This window comes from Pleurodeles waltl, chromosome 4_1 (genome assembly GCF_031143425.1).
Source record: "Pleurodeles waltl isolate 20211129_DDA chromosome 4_1, aPleWal1.hap1.20221129, whole genome shotgun sequence".
NCBI classification, from domain to species: domain Eukaryota; kingdom Metazoa; phylum Chordata; class Amphibia; order Caudata; family Salamandridae; genus Pleurodeles; species Pleurodeles waltl.
In genome coordinates, this window is record NC_090442.1 from 598,623,353 (window position 1) to 598,638,476 (window position 15,124).

General features: G+C 48.3%; 1 protein-coding gene across 2 annotated transcripts in view; it reads right to left on the bottom strand.

Annotated features, from left to right (window-relative positions):
* NT5DC3 (5'-nucleotidase domain containing 3) overlaps positions 1–15,124 on the bottom strand; it is a 390,067-nt gene that overhangs the window by 74,589 nt on the left and 300,354 nt on the right. For both annotated transcript variants that reach the window (XM_069228992.1, XM_069228993.1), the window contains exons 11-12: positions 14,857–14,943; positions 4,818–4,958 (exon numbers count right to left, since the gene is read on the bottom strand). In XM_069228992.1, the coding sequence (XP_069085093.1) occupies positions 4,818–4,958; positions 14,857–14,943 (228 nt within the window). The remainder of the gene's footprint in view (positions 1–4,817; positions 4,959–14,856; positions 14,944–15,124) is intronic.

Below are 15,124 nucleotides of genomic sequence, written 5' to 3' on the forward strand. Positions count from 1 at the left end.
AAATCGGACCGCCTGGAGCTCCAAAAGGTTGATGTGGAGCCCGGACTCTGCCAGGGACCAGAGGCTTTTGATCTCCGCCTTTCCCATGTGGCCGTCCCAGCCTAGGAGTGACGCATCTGTCACTACTGTGAGATCTGGTTGGAGAGGGATCTGCCGTTGACCCAATCTGGATTCGACAACCACCACTGCAAGTCTTTCGCAGTTCCCTCCGAGATCTGAACCAAGTCGGAGAGATTCCCCTGATGCTGCACCCGCTCGAACTTCAGGTCCCACTGTAGAGCCCGCATATGCCATCTGGCATGTTGGACCAGCAGGGTGCAGTAGGTCCTGAGGCCCAGCAGCCTCAGAGTCATTATCACCGAAATCCAGGATAGAGGCTGACACATGGGTATTATAGCCCGAATATCCTGGACTCGCTTTTCGGGAGGATAAGCCCGAAACTGCATTGTATCCAGAACAGCTCAGATGAAAGAGAACATCTGAGACGGAGTCAGGTCTGACTTCTGCACATTTATAGTGAACCCCAACGAGTGCAGCAGGTTTGCCGTAGTCTGGAGGTGGGAGACGACTTTCTGGGGCATGTCCGCCTTCAACAGCCAGTCGTCGAGGTAGGGGAAGACTAGAACCCCTAACCTGCGCAAATGAGCTGCAACCACTACCATCACTTTCGTGAACACCTGAGGGGCGCTGGTAAGGCCAAAGGGAAGCACAGTGAACTGCAAGTGCTTGTGACCTACCACGAATCGTAAGTAACATCTGTGGGCTGGCAGGACAGGAATGTGAAAATAGGAGTCCTGCAAGTCCAACACTACCATCCAGTCTCCAGGGTCAAGGGCAGAAAAGACCTGAGCTAGAGTTAGCATCTTGAACTTCTCCTTCTTGAGGAAGAGATTGAGGGACCAGAGATCTAGAATAGGGCGTAGGCCCTTGTCCTTTTTGGGCACCAGAAAGTAGCAGGAATAACAACCACGACCTACTTCTGGCACAGGGACCATTTCTATGGCTCCCTTGGCCAGGAGAGCCTTTGCCCCCTCACGGAGAAGTGCCATAAAATCCTCCGGTTGGGTGCCCCTTCAGTAGCCATGTAAGGCAGGCTGTTGGGGGGTGAGGAGCCACTGCGAGGCAAAGGGACTGAACCATAGCCCGGGAATCCTTATAGCACTCGAGCGCTGAGTCCACCTTGTCTCCGAGGAGACAGGTGCCATCAAAGGGCATATCCATCAAGGATTGCTCGACATTCCCAGAAAAGCCAGACGTCCTCAACCAGACATGGCACCTCAAGGCCACCGTTGATGCAACCGATGTGCCCAGTGAATCGGTGATATCCAGTCCACAACGAATCATGAACTTCGCTGCATCTCTCTGGTCTATAACGGTTTGGGGGAAAACAGTCCGGGCCTCTTCCAGAACTTGAGGCAGCACTTGCGTGACCAGACAGTATGGGAATAGCAACCCAAAAGGCATGCGGTGTTTACGGACTGCAGTGCTAGACTGGCAGAAGAAAACATCTTCTTCCCCAAGTTGTCCAGTCTTTTTATTCCCTGTCCAGGTGAGCTGAGGGGAATGCACCAGAGGATGATGAAGTATGGATGACAAGGCTCTTAGGCATAGGATTAGGAATTCAGGGCTGGTTAGTGCAGGCCAAAGGCAGTGGGCAACCATCTATTTTACAGGCACCCCTCTGCTGGGTCTGGACCATGTACCCAAAAGGATGTCCCATAAGGGCTTCATTGAAGGGAAGGAGAGGTTCTGAGTTGGGGGCCCCAGGCTGAAGCACCTCGGTCAGGAGGTTAGTTCTGACCTCCACAGAAGGAAGCCCGAAGTCCCAAACCTCAGCCACCCTTCTCACCACCACTGAGTATGACGCTCCCTTCTCCGTAGCAACAGTAGGGGGAGAAAGCATGCAGCGTCAGAGGAGGTGCTCAACCCGCTGGCGTCACCCAAATCCTGACCCCAGCCCATGTCAGGGTCAAGCTGGTATTCTAAAGGGTCCAGTGACCCCTCTACACTATCCCCAGAGCAATAGGGGTCTGGATCAGCCCTTGACCTAGGGAAGCCCATGGACAACGGAATCGGCGTTGAGAGACGCCAATCCGGCTCCGGGTCGTCGGGGATTAGTATAGGGTTGACGTCGATTGTGGGCCCAACCGACATCGGGAGCGCCGACGTCTGACCCCACTCTAGTTAAGGTTGTGTTGGCAAGACTGGCGTCGGGATGGTCCGGAGGTGCCCTCCGAAGTCGGGCTGAAGCGAATGACTTGGAGCCAGAGCGGGCCCTCACCAACTCCCCTGGGCCCCAAGGCACCAAAAATGAGACGCATCACCTCATAAAATTCCTTACGTTGGGCAGGAGTGGCGACAGCTCCAGGAAAATCGGAGAGGCGCAGAGCGGACCCAGACAGAGGCTCCGAAGACAGAGGCCTAGAGCATCGACGCTCTTCCCGCGTTGCGTCGTCCAAGCGACGGGACGAAGTTCAAAAATGTTTGGCCTTCTTCAACTTCTTCATTCTTTGACTTCTTCTTTTTGTGACCCGAATGTCCAGATGACTTGGACGAAGAAGAGTGGTGATGACTCCGCAACTGATCTCCTGACCTTCCTCTCGAACGAGACCGGGAATGACGTGGAGTCCAGTGCCGGGCCGACATGAACTTTGAGGACCGCTCCCTCAAAGCCTTCGGATTCATGGCTCGACATTTAGAGCATGACTTTGGGTCGTGGTCGTGCTCCAGACACCAGAGACACACGAGGTGTAGATCCGTCACAGGAGCCGCAGGGTTTGAATCCGGTCTTACGGGACATCCCAAACTCATCAAAAACAAATCGACAAAAGTGTTGCAGTTAATCAAAAAATGAATGGAGTAGCTCTTCTCCGGATCTGCACGTAGGCTGGTGTGGAAAGAAAGGAACTAATGTCAGCGCGCCGGGGTGGAACCTGTATATAACTGCGACATCATCATGGCGACAACAATGCCAACGACCCCCCAGTGAGTACACAGACGCCACCTAACGGCGCACATTAGCACTGCTCGAAGAAAAATCTCCAGATCCAGTCTGATGTCCGGCGGGAAATTCTAAGGTAAGGAATTTGCAACTAGAAGTATCTATCAGATATTACAAGAGAAAGAAGCAGCAGTTAAGGAAGACATGATTAGGTACTCCAGGAAAGTGAGAATCTCTGAGGTGCTTTAAAAATGTCAAGGATTATTAGACGATCAATGTAAACATAAGACTTAATTTAATATATGTTTCTAATACAAATGAGTTTGCCACTGTAATTGGTTAATGTTGTCTCTACTGGATGGCAGCAACAACACTGATTAGTTATAATCCATCATGGCCCAAATACATTGAAGCTATGTGACTCCAAGCCAGTGAGAGATAATTTCCAGTCTTGATCTTTCCTCTTACAAGTAGGAGCATCATAGCATTTGCAACCCTGAGATAACTGTACCAATACCCCTGAACATAATAACTTGTAAAAATAAAGCCAGAGCTTGACAGTTGGTGAGCCAGTGAGTGGAGTGACCTGGTAATATTCTATGTAAAGCCATACATGGACAAAACCTATTACATAAACTTGTGCCACATTTATCAAAAGACAAAGAAGGCAGAAAGGCAACCAGGTTTCATGCAAAGTGCTTACAGGGATTATGCTGGCTTCAGGACACCAGAAGAAGTAATTATAAGCCAGACTAATATCATATTGTACCCTATTTTAAAATAGAAGCAGAGGTGGCCAAGCATCATGGTATGTTACATGTAATATACTGCATGTCTGCCTTTTGCACAACATTGTGGCATTTTTTTATGTCTGGGTGTGAGATTCACATGGATGAGTGCCATTCTAGTCACAGTTGCTGTGTTTGAATGGTAAATTTCAGTCCACTACATGTAATGTTTAGTGATGGTTCCCATTGGTTCAGATGGTTCGATAAGAGGTGTTAATTGACCAGAATGGATACCCGTGCGTTCCTAGAGGCTGATTGTATGTCAGTTGTACAACCTGAAGTCCTTGCGCTGTTGGAGCAGCAGCGCTTAGCCAATCATATGGTTTTGATTAGATGTGAGGATGGCTGTATGCAAAGGAATTGCTGATGGGGCAAGCAAAGCTCCCCATACAATATGGCTTTCTTCCCATGAGTGCCAGATTGCTGGAAGGTCTGTTTAACTTAGATGTTCAGTTGGCTGATGAATGGTACCTACTGTTGGAAGACATACGATAATTTCACATTTTTATATTGAGTATCTTCTAATAGTGATAACTGGATTTACCTGTGTAATACAATGACATGGTACTGAAACCCAAATGGTAGAAGTGAGGCTGGAAAATGGAACAAGGGCCACATGCAGAATGCACATGTTCAATTTGCAGAGGCATCAGGCCTGAAAGCATGTTAGCACTTCTGATTTTAGTACTGCAGACACACACTATGTATGAAAATGGGAATTGTGAGGCAACATAATTTATTTAGAATTTGGTTCCTAGGTTCATCTTTTATGAACAGCAATCACCGACTAAATTAGCTAGGTCTGGTTCTACTTTCTGCACAGGCCACTGCGTGCAAGTCCACTGATGTTACAAGCAATTGCTGTAAATTCTCGTGACCACGTGCTAAGATGCAATTCCCGTACGTGCACTTACAATGAATGGCCCAGAATCCTCTAAACTGTTACGACTCAGTCCAGTCACGAATACCCTTTGTTATAAATTGTACATGGTATCAGATCCTATGAGGAATGGTTAATTTTTCACTGATGCAGAACGAATAGTCTGGATCCCCAACAGTAGGCAAAGAATTTTAATTTCTTCACATACCTGCATGCGCTCCAGTAATCCCGTCAGGCCCTGCAGCCAAGTCATGTTCTCAATATATTGCTCTGTGTTCATTATTTTTATCTCGTATCTTAATTCAGGGATGATTGCCCCAGTTCGCCAGCCATGCTTTAAAGTCAAGTCCTGTTGACATAAACAAAATACATAAAACCAAGGATCTCAGAATTAGTCTTAGATGCGTAATAATGACTCCTCTGGTCAAAAAATAGTGTGGTTGACTAATGGGTTCCCATTATGGCAAAGTTAGCATTACTTAGTAGAATGACCTCATTTGGAATAATGTGGGAAGGGATAGGAGAAAGGATGGAGGAAGGGAAGGAAGGAGGAAGAGAGAGAGAGGCGAAGAGATAAAGTGTGTGTGTGTGTGTGTGTGTGTGTGTGTGTGTGTGTGTGTGACAGTGAAAGTGAGCATAAGTGTTTGAGTAAAATTGAGAAAGACACCAAAATGATCGTGATTCTTGACAGTAAAGGCAAAAAAAACAATGGCCAGCAGCTAACACAAATAATCATCAACTCTGTGTCACATATTGAGTTTCCAATCATGTGGACGTGATTAGATAGAGGTGGAAATACCAAGGCTTAAGGTGCTGTACGTGGCCAGGTTCCTAGGGAATTTGAATTAGGCTATCTGCATGTACTCTGGGTACCGGAGTAGCGTGCTACTCATCGAAAAGCGCTTCGACGCCTCGTCAGGGGTAGTAAGCGCTATATAAATATGATTACAATACAATACAATACTCAAAAACAGGCTTGACCATTTCTGACCAGGACCAGTGCTGCGGGGATTGACCCAGGCTTGGGCCACAACACGCTGGATATGACTTCACAGCTCTACGCTCCCACTTCTACTCAAAATGTTTGTGCTCTCTCCTGTGAATGAGGTTTAAGATTGGCTTACCACTGTTTAGCCTATTCAATTTACTTATAAGTCCCTTGTAGAGCGGTGTCCCATGTACCTAGGGCCTGTAAGTTTAATTCTACTAGTAGGCCTGCAGCACTTATTTTGCCACCCACTTAAATAGCCCCTTGAAACATGCCCCAGTTCTGACATTGCAGCCTGAATGAGTTTCAAACTGCCAAATTGATTTGGCAATATAACCCTGCGACAAAGCCTTAAACTTCCATTTTATTTTATACAAGTCACCCCTAAGGTAGGCCCTACGTTGCCCATAGGGCAGCGTGCATTGTAATTAAAAGGCTAGACATGTACTTCTATGCTGGATACGCCCTGGTAGTCAAGAACTCTTACATTCCTCTTTCACTGCTAGGAGGCCTATCTGTCCCATAGGCTACCACTGGGTTCCCTTATTAAGTTTAATATGTGCTAACTTTTGATTGGGGACAGACACCCATTTCATGTTTGGTATCTATGAAATTGTAATTAAAAATCTTCTTTAATGGTAAAGTCGTATTTTAAGTTACAATTCTGAAAATGACACTTTTAGAAAGTTGGCATTTTTCCTGCTCTCTATTTGGTGCCTGCAGTCTCCCCTGGGTCACATGCCTGGGTGTAACTGGCAGTTAGACTTTGTGAATTCCTCCCAGATAGGCATACAACAGAGGCATTAAGTGTGCCTCGATGTGCAATCTGCTGGCAGGATGCGGGCGGAGTTGGGCCCAGCCCACGTGCAATTGAATAGGAGGTGCTCTGTCTGCACACAAAGGGCTGGTCTCCACTGCATTGTCTCTGCGGCTAGCTTGAAGACAGGGCAGGGGAGAGCAGGTCACTGCGTGGGGCCACTTTTTGTGCTGCTAAGTGCGGTCTCTGCCTAGATCTAAGGGGCATAATTGATTCTCCAACAGGGTTGAAATCCATCTGCCCTGTATCCCAGCAGATATAGATAACATACATTCACTGGGGGCATTCATTTCACAAACCGACTCCCAATTAGGTGTAGGGTAGAGATTAACCTTTTGGTCCTGAAGAAATGCCTAAGATAAAGTTGGACCAGGTATGGTACATTGGATCACAGAGGGCAGGAGGAGTGGAGAAGGGGTGTGGACCCGGATAAGAGAGCAGGAGGAAAACAGAGAGGTGCACCAAACTGACATTACAGGGCAGGCTTCAGGGGTTGCTGCAGCACAAGCACCACACAGGGCAAGCGGGATGGCAGTGCAGCACAACGGATCATGAAAGGCAATAGGGAGGGGACGGGGCAAAGCACATGGACAAGAGGGGAAAAGAGGCAAGCACAACAAATGAACATACCGGACAGACAGGATAGAGAGTTGCAGCATAACGGATCAAGAATGGCAGGAGTGACGAGGGATGGGACAGGGGCACACCTCCAGACCAGATAAGGCAGGAGGGAAGGGATTGGGGCCTGCACACGGAAAACAGAGGGCAGGGGGCAAGGTGACAGGGCAGGAGCAGCAAGCTGACCATGGAGGGCAGGCTGGATGGGCACTGGAAGCCCAACACACTATGGAGGGCAACAGTGAGACTATAAAGGCATACACACAGAAAATGGAGGGAAGGTGGGAGGGGGTCAGACGCAGCAAGCTGACCACACTGGGCAGGTGGGAGGGGCTGTGGCAGCACAGACAATCATGCATGGCAAAAAGGATGGTTAGTGGTAGCAGAACGGTCATGGTGGGCAAGAGGGAGGGGGCAGGGGCATGCACAAAGCACTATGGAGGACAGAAGGGAGAGGTGGGGGCTGGACACAGACAAGAGAGGGCAGGGGAAGAGGGTTTACAACAGACCACGCAGGTCAGACAGGAGAAGCAGTTGCAGCACAACAGAGCATGAAGGGCAGAAGGGAGTGGTAGCAAAATGGACCATGGAGGACAGGAGGTAGGGGATAGGGGCATGGATCTGAGACAGGCAGGGTGGAGGTGGCAGGGACAGGCAGCAGCCATCTGACCATGCTAAGCAGGTGGGAGAGGTAGAGGCAGTTTAACAGAACGCAGAGTAGATAGGATGGCAAGTGACAGGTTCATGGAATATGGTGGACAAAAAAGAGGGATGAGGGCCAGGCACACAGACATAGAAGGGCAGGAGGAAGGAGGGTAGGGGCAGCACGCAACACACAAAGGCTAAGCAGAAGGGCAATGAATGGGCAAAGAATTGGGCAAAGGAGGGCAGGTGGAGAGGGCATGGACATCAGGCAAAATGGAGGGTAGTGGCAGCACAACGGACCATGCATGGCTAGAGGGAGGGGGGCTGGTGCATGGACTCTGACAACAGAGGGTAGGGAGAAAGTGGATTGGTCAGCAAACTAACTGTTCAGGGCAGGCTGGAAGGGCAGTGGCAGAACAATGGCCACATAGGGCTGTAATGAGAGAGCAGGGGGGCATGGACTTGCACAATGGATGGCAAGGAGGATGGGTGGCAGGAGCAGCAAGCTTGGGTGGTGGCAGCACAATACTAGGCCCTGCGTCCATACTCCAGCCCACCCACACATTGCTTGGGTGTTGGCAGCATCTACACCACCCCTGTACTTTGCGATGGGCATCTTACTTAACATTTAAAAAACCCAGAAATTCACTGAAATACACAAAGGTTACAGGAAAATTATAGTTAGGTTCAGAGTTTACAGGCAGAAAATCATGGGAATTCAGCTTTTATAGTTAGATTTTTTTCAAATAACTATAACTCACACCCCCACCATGATCAGTTATCTCTTCAATAATTTTACTGCAAATGTAACATTGATATTATTATTGATGTTATAGAAGATGTCATGAGTGATGTAATATCTGGGGCATTTAGCAGTGCATGGCAAGAGTGTGAATTAGCTTTGGGCACGAGTTAAGAGTTACTTGCAATAACCATACCTATAACTGCTGAATTTCTATGGCCGTGTGCTATTAAAATGTGAACCTAACTATAATATTCCTGTAACCTTTGTTTTTTTCCAGTGAATTTCTCTGTTTTTTTTTTGTTCTATTTGCTAACTATAACGTCCTTGTAACCTTGTTTTTGTCAGTGAATTTCTGTTGTTTTAATGTTAAGTCATTTTAATTACTTTACGCTAATCCAACCAGCATCCTATAGCCTACCCCGTATAAGCACCCAGCCCTGTGCAATGCACGGCCTTTGACTGTGTGCAGCAGGGGATTGGCCTAAGGTCTGGCCTGTGGTCAGACCCTGTGGCCCACCCCCTTATAAGCACCCAATCCTGTGCCACACACAGCTTTTGGCTGTGGGGGTTGGCCACAGGCCAACTACATATAAGCACCCAACCTTGTGCCATGTACGGCCTTCAGAAAGTAAAGAAAAAGGGGCAGGGTAGGAATACCCTGATCCCCTAGCCCAGATGCTGGGGTCCCGTAGGGACCACACCAGGACAAAAAAGCAGTTTTTTATTTTAGACTTTTTGGCAGATCCCCAAATCCATCTAAAGTTTTTAAAAAAAGAAAAAAACAAGTTCAGTCTCCAGGGCTTGTTCAATATAGCCCCCTGGGTAGGTGAGATCCCGGGGTATTTACCATAATGAAAAAAAGGAGGTGGTGCACAGGGCACCCATCTTAGAGCTCTTAGGAGTCCAGGGACCCACTATCTTCCCAGGATTTAGTTTACCCCCTACTGTGGCTCTCCATGGCCTACATAAAAAGTCAAACTAGTAAGGGAGCCACACGTCCCCCCTCCCTGGGTGGATTTTGGCCCAGGGGACCCGATCCCCTGGGGCTCAGCCACTGTACCGAGGTGCCCAGGCCTCACCCAGAGCACCCACAAGCAGGATCAGTTTTCCCACTTCCTCTTGCTAGGAACGGACTTACTATTTGCTCTCGCTTGGTCGGAGCTGTTAAAGCTCCCGCCAAGCAAAAGCATACAACTATCTCCAGAGAGTGGGCTCCTCAAGAGACAGTAGGAGCCAGCCTTGGGTGTCGGCAGCCCCCAGGACCATAATGGCTCCAGGAGGTGGGCTGGGTGGACCCTCTCCATTAATCTCACTGGGCCTGGGCCCAGGGAGGTGGTGGTCCCTGGGGCGACATATAGCCTGCGAGAGGGGCTGCATGCCCCATCCCCCCCCAGTTTTAATTGCGTTAGAAACCTCGGGGAGGTGGTGGCCCCTGGGGCCCAGGGGGTCCTTGAGGCCGCCCTTCTATATTATTTTAATTTTGCCCCAGGGAGATGGTGGTCCCCAAGGGTTCTAACAGCCCCACCAGGGTGTCCACACGGCCCCTCTCCATTGAAATCAAGCCCTGGTGAGGTGGTGGTCCCTGGGGCTCATAAGAGCTCTTTGGAGTGGGGCACACGACCCCCTTCCAATATATGGAGAAAGCCCCGGGGAGGTGGTGATCCCCCAGTGTTAAAAAGAAAAAACCCTAGAAAGGGGCCAAATGTGCCCCTCTTTTTTTATATACATTGCCACAAGCCCCAGGGACCTGGCATATCTGAAGGCTAAATTAAAAACAAGTGTGGGAGACCCTATTTTATTTTTTCCTTTTTTTTTTACAATTTTCACCTGATTTGCATTTCCTAAGCAATTTCAGTGAAAATGTAAAAAAACAAAAACAAAAGGGTTTTGCCCTTGCAGGGTCGCAGGGGAGGCCCAGCATCAAGGCTTGGGGTTCAGGATATTCCTACCCTGACCACTTTTCTTTCTTTTTTTTTTAAAAAAAATTTTTTGGGGGGATTCAGCTGAGGAAGAGCCCAAAATGGCTGCCAACACTTCTAGGTTGAAGTGTTGGCAGCCAACACGAGATCTCCGGGATCTGTGAAACCTCCCCACCCCTAGATATCTTCATTACTTTAACCTTTAATAACTCCAAAACTACTGAACGGATTTACATCAAATAACAAAAAGGACGAGCTGCACACCAAGATCCGGCATCCTGCCAAACTTGGTGTAATTCCGTTCAGCGGTTCAGGCTGCTGCCATATGGGAAGATGCATGGGGAATACCCTTTATTTAACCGCCTCCCCTTTTTTCTCCATGTGCTTGATGAATAACTTAAAACTTTCAGAACAGCACCTGAAGTGTGTGGCAAACTAGTTTTGAAAGACTTGTGAAGATTCGTCAAATGGCGCCAAAGTTATTGGCAAAACGAAAAACACTTTTTCTAGGTCCTAACTGTCACTGCCAGTAGGTAACACTAAGGACTAATAAGGCTTAAGGTGGGGTATCAAGCCCCCTCCCCTTAGATTTTGGTTCCAGAGGATGGGGTCTCTGTGGACCAGGGAGCCTTAGGTAGGGGTGCCCCTCCCATTTTTTATTGTATTTGGCCCCAGGGGATGTGGTCCCCGGGCCTATTGGGACTTGGGGGAAGGCAGGCTGCATGCCCTTCTCCTATGTTCATTTGTATTTGCCCCCGGGGGATGGGGTCCCTGGGTCCCGAATGGCCAACCCTACGATGCACATGCCAAAAGCTGTGCACAGAGTGGGGTTGGCAGCCTGCTGGGGATTTGGCCACAAGCCCTGTGACCAACCCCTCGCTGCACAGGGCAACAGGCTGTTCGAGGGTGTGGTTGGCTGCCTGAAGGGAGATGGAAGCACAGCCTGGCTGCAACAAAGACCCTGTGGCTAACCCGACACCATGCATGACCAAAGGCCATGCATGGCGTGAGTTGACGACCTCCGAGGAGTTGGACACATGGACTGAGTATGACAAAATTCCGAGAGCAACATGGGGTTGGGCTGTCTCTTGGTAGGTTGCCCATAGGTCCTGACTAGGCCCTGCGGACAACCCTCTGCCACGCACAACCAAAAGCTGCACATGAGGGAGGGTTGGCTTTACGTATGCTAATAAAATATTACTTTACATTAAAAAGAACCCTAGAAATTTACTGAAAATAAACTAAGGTTAAAGTAATATTATATTTAGGTGTGATAAAAAGATCTATTTTTGTTTAAAAAAAAAAAAAAAACATTCGCTGAAAAAACAAAGATTAAGGTAAACTTATAGTTAGGTTAATATGTCAATGACAACATTAAGGTTTTGAACCAAAACAAAATATGAGGTAGTTAATCTGCACCAACAGAAGTAGTCCTTGAATGGGTGCAAATGTACTACTTTTCGGAATTTACAAACATTGGAAGTGTTTGATTTGGAATGCTATACCAGTCTTAGGTTTCCAAGCCAAAATACCCAAAACGGGATGGCATGTGTATCTGCAAATAGTCTGCACAGTTGGTAGTGACTCAGGGTAGGATTCCAACTGATCGTTTTTTGCCAACTGTGACACTCCAGACAGAAGCCCACTTAATGCAACTCAATACTGACCCCATTGCTCCTGGAAACAGCACATCTCGAATCTTAATCATCTCACCCCTCCATTCTGCTGCCCACTGTTTTTTTTCAGTTGGGAAATTTGAGTTTCACATCAGCCCTAAACTAACTGACTATTGGAAATGGCCCTTTTTGCAGGGTCATCCCCAGTCTTTTAGCCTCCTTCCTCCTATTTTTTCTAATCTGTTTTTGTTGGCTTTAGGCCTCTGGGCACTTTACCACTGCTAACCAGAGCTAAAGTGCATATGCTCTCTGTGTTAAGTGTACTGTTGATTGGTTTATCCATGATTGGCATTTCTGATTTACTGGTAAGTCCCTACTAAAGTGCAATAGAGGTGCCCAGGGCCTGTAAATCAAATGCTACTAGTGGGCCTGCAGCACTGATTGTGCCACACACATTAGTAGTTGTCTGTGTGTGCAGTTTTAAACTGCCAATTCGACTTGGCAAGTGTACCCACTTGCCAGGCCTAAACCTTCCCCCATGGACAGGGTGCAATGTATGTTTAAGGTAGGACATATACTAGTGTCTTTTATATGTCCTAACAGTGAAATACGGCCAAATTTGGTTTTCACTGTGCAAGGCCTATCTCTCTCATAGGTTAACATGGGGGCTTCCTTTAAATATCCTTAAAGTGCAGATAGAAATATGGAGTTTAGGGTCTCTGAGCTCACAAATTAAAAATACATCTTTTAGTGAAGTTGGCTTTTAGATTGTTAGTTTGAAAATGCCACTTTTAGAAAGTAGGCATTTTCTTGATTAATCCATTCTGTGACTCTGCCTGTTTGTGGATTTCCCGTCTGGGTCAGTTTGACAGTTGGGCTGTTCACACCTCTCCTCCAGACAGTGACACAAAGGGGGCTGGGGTGTAGCCTGCATATCTTGATTAGTCATCTGTGCTGGACGGGAGGAGTGGTCACTGACACCTGAAAGGACTGTGCCTGCCCTCACACAATGCCGTCTCTGACCCCCTGGTGAGTGTCTGGGGCCTGGCCTGGACAAGGAAGAATCTTGCAAACACTTGGGACTTTGCTTTGACGTTTGTCAACTTTAAAGGCAGAACTGGGTGTAAGAAGAAGTCCTAAAACCCCAGACTTTTAGAATCTTTCTGGAACCAAGAGGAACCTATGCCCAGGAGAAGAGCTAAAGAACTGAAGGAGGAGTACTGTCCCTTTGCTGTGTTGCTTTGCTGGGCTGGCCTGCAGTTGCTGCTTCTGCCTAAAAAGAGTGCAAAGGTGAACTTTGCTGTGTGTCCTGCTTGAGAAAATTATCCAAGGGCTTGGAGTGGAGCTTGCCTCCTGTTGGAAGTCTCAGGGACACCAAAGACTTCTGTTTCCTCGACCTGCAGCACTGGGAACTGTGTGTTTTGTGCTGTTCAAGAGGAGAAACCGCCAATGACGCCGCTGGCCTGCACCGTGACCTGCCAACGCCACACAGGGCCGCACTGCCACGCGACCCTGGTCTCCCGAAGCCGTCATCGGACGACCTCACTGAGCCGCTGCTCGCACCGCGACCTGTGGCCCCCGCATTCCGGCATCGCCTGCTCACACCGCAGCCTGGGCATCCCTGACGATGCTACTCCTGCTGACACCGGTGCTGCTGCCTACACCGTGGCCTGTGGATACCGTTGTGAGGTACACGAAACACCTTCGCACCGCAGCCCCGGTCTACCGAAGCCAGCACCATCAACTCCTGTGTCGTCACCAGGCATCCTGCCTGCACCATGGCCTGTGGACACCGCTCGTGAGCGTCACGAAGCACCGTCCCATCACGCACCGCTGGCTTTGGCCTACCGACGACAGCGATTCAGCAACAACAACAACGCTGCCTGCATTGTGACCTGTGGACACCGCACATCGCACCACTCCCGCTTCACACCGCAGCCCTGGTCTCACCCACGCCGCAGGACGCTGTCACCGATCCACTGCCTACACCGTAACCTGTGGCACCGCACGTCACATCGTCCGACGCCATCCACGCCAGTGCACCTGACTTCATCAGCCTAGAGTTCGATATGCAACGCGTGTGAACTTCAAGGGCCCGACGACTCCCGCACCGACTCCGGAACCGACACTGTGACGTCAGCGACGCCGCTCTCCGGAGCTCACCGCGAGGATCACGACTCCCTGCAAATCCAAGGTACTGTTTGCGGGTCTTCCCAACACCGTAGCTGGCCCGCGATGCTGCAGCCGGCCTGAACTGTTGGTTTTGTTGCTCACAACGCAGTGATAGCCCCAGGTGGAGATTTTGACTTCAAGGAGCTGCATTTTTGAGTACATCTTGCAGAATTCATATTTTTATTATTGCATGTTGGATTTTTATTGTATTTGGTCTTGTTTTATATAGATAAATATTGGCAATTTTTCTAAAACTGTTGTGGTGTCCGTTTGTAGTGTTTTCACTTATTGCTGTGTGTTATGTGCAAATGCTTTACACATTGCTTCTGAGATAAGCATGACTGCTCGTGCCAAGCTACCAAGGGGGTGAGCAGGGGTTATCTGAGCGGGTATCTCCCTTTTCCTGACTAGAGTGAGAGTCCCTACTTGGACAGGGTGCAAACTGACTGCCAACTAGAGACCCCATTTCTAACATTGACTAATCGACGTTCGTGTCCCAAACACAGCTCGCTCTACCCACTCCCCCAAGCTTTGCCCCTGTGTCTAAGAAATAAATTGGAAACGACATTTAAAATACAAAAACATATCAATCATATTTAAGCTATATTCGGCTAAACTTTAAATCTAGTTGGTGTAAAATTCAGAATTCAGTTTTTAATGACTAAAACAAGACAAAAGTATTATCTGGCGTCATCAACTGACAATGAAGCAAATTAAAAACACTTACCGCTAAATCACTGTAGATATGATCACCAAAATACAAGACTTTGGATCCTCTCCAGCCAGTAAGCTTCAAAAACTCATATAAATTACCCTGTAGAGGAAAGTAAAAAGGCAAGGCGTGGGATCACAGACGTGTCCTACACATGGCTCCCTGAATGCAGCATTGTTCGTTTTGTTCACAAAACATTGGCAACCACAGTATGTTTGCTTTGCAGCACAATAAACAAAAGTTGTTAGGTTATGCAACATAAGTGGTACCAAAACATCGGAGA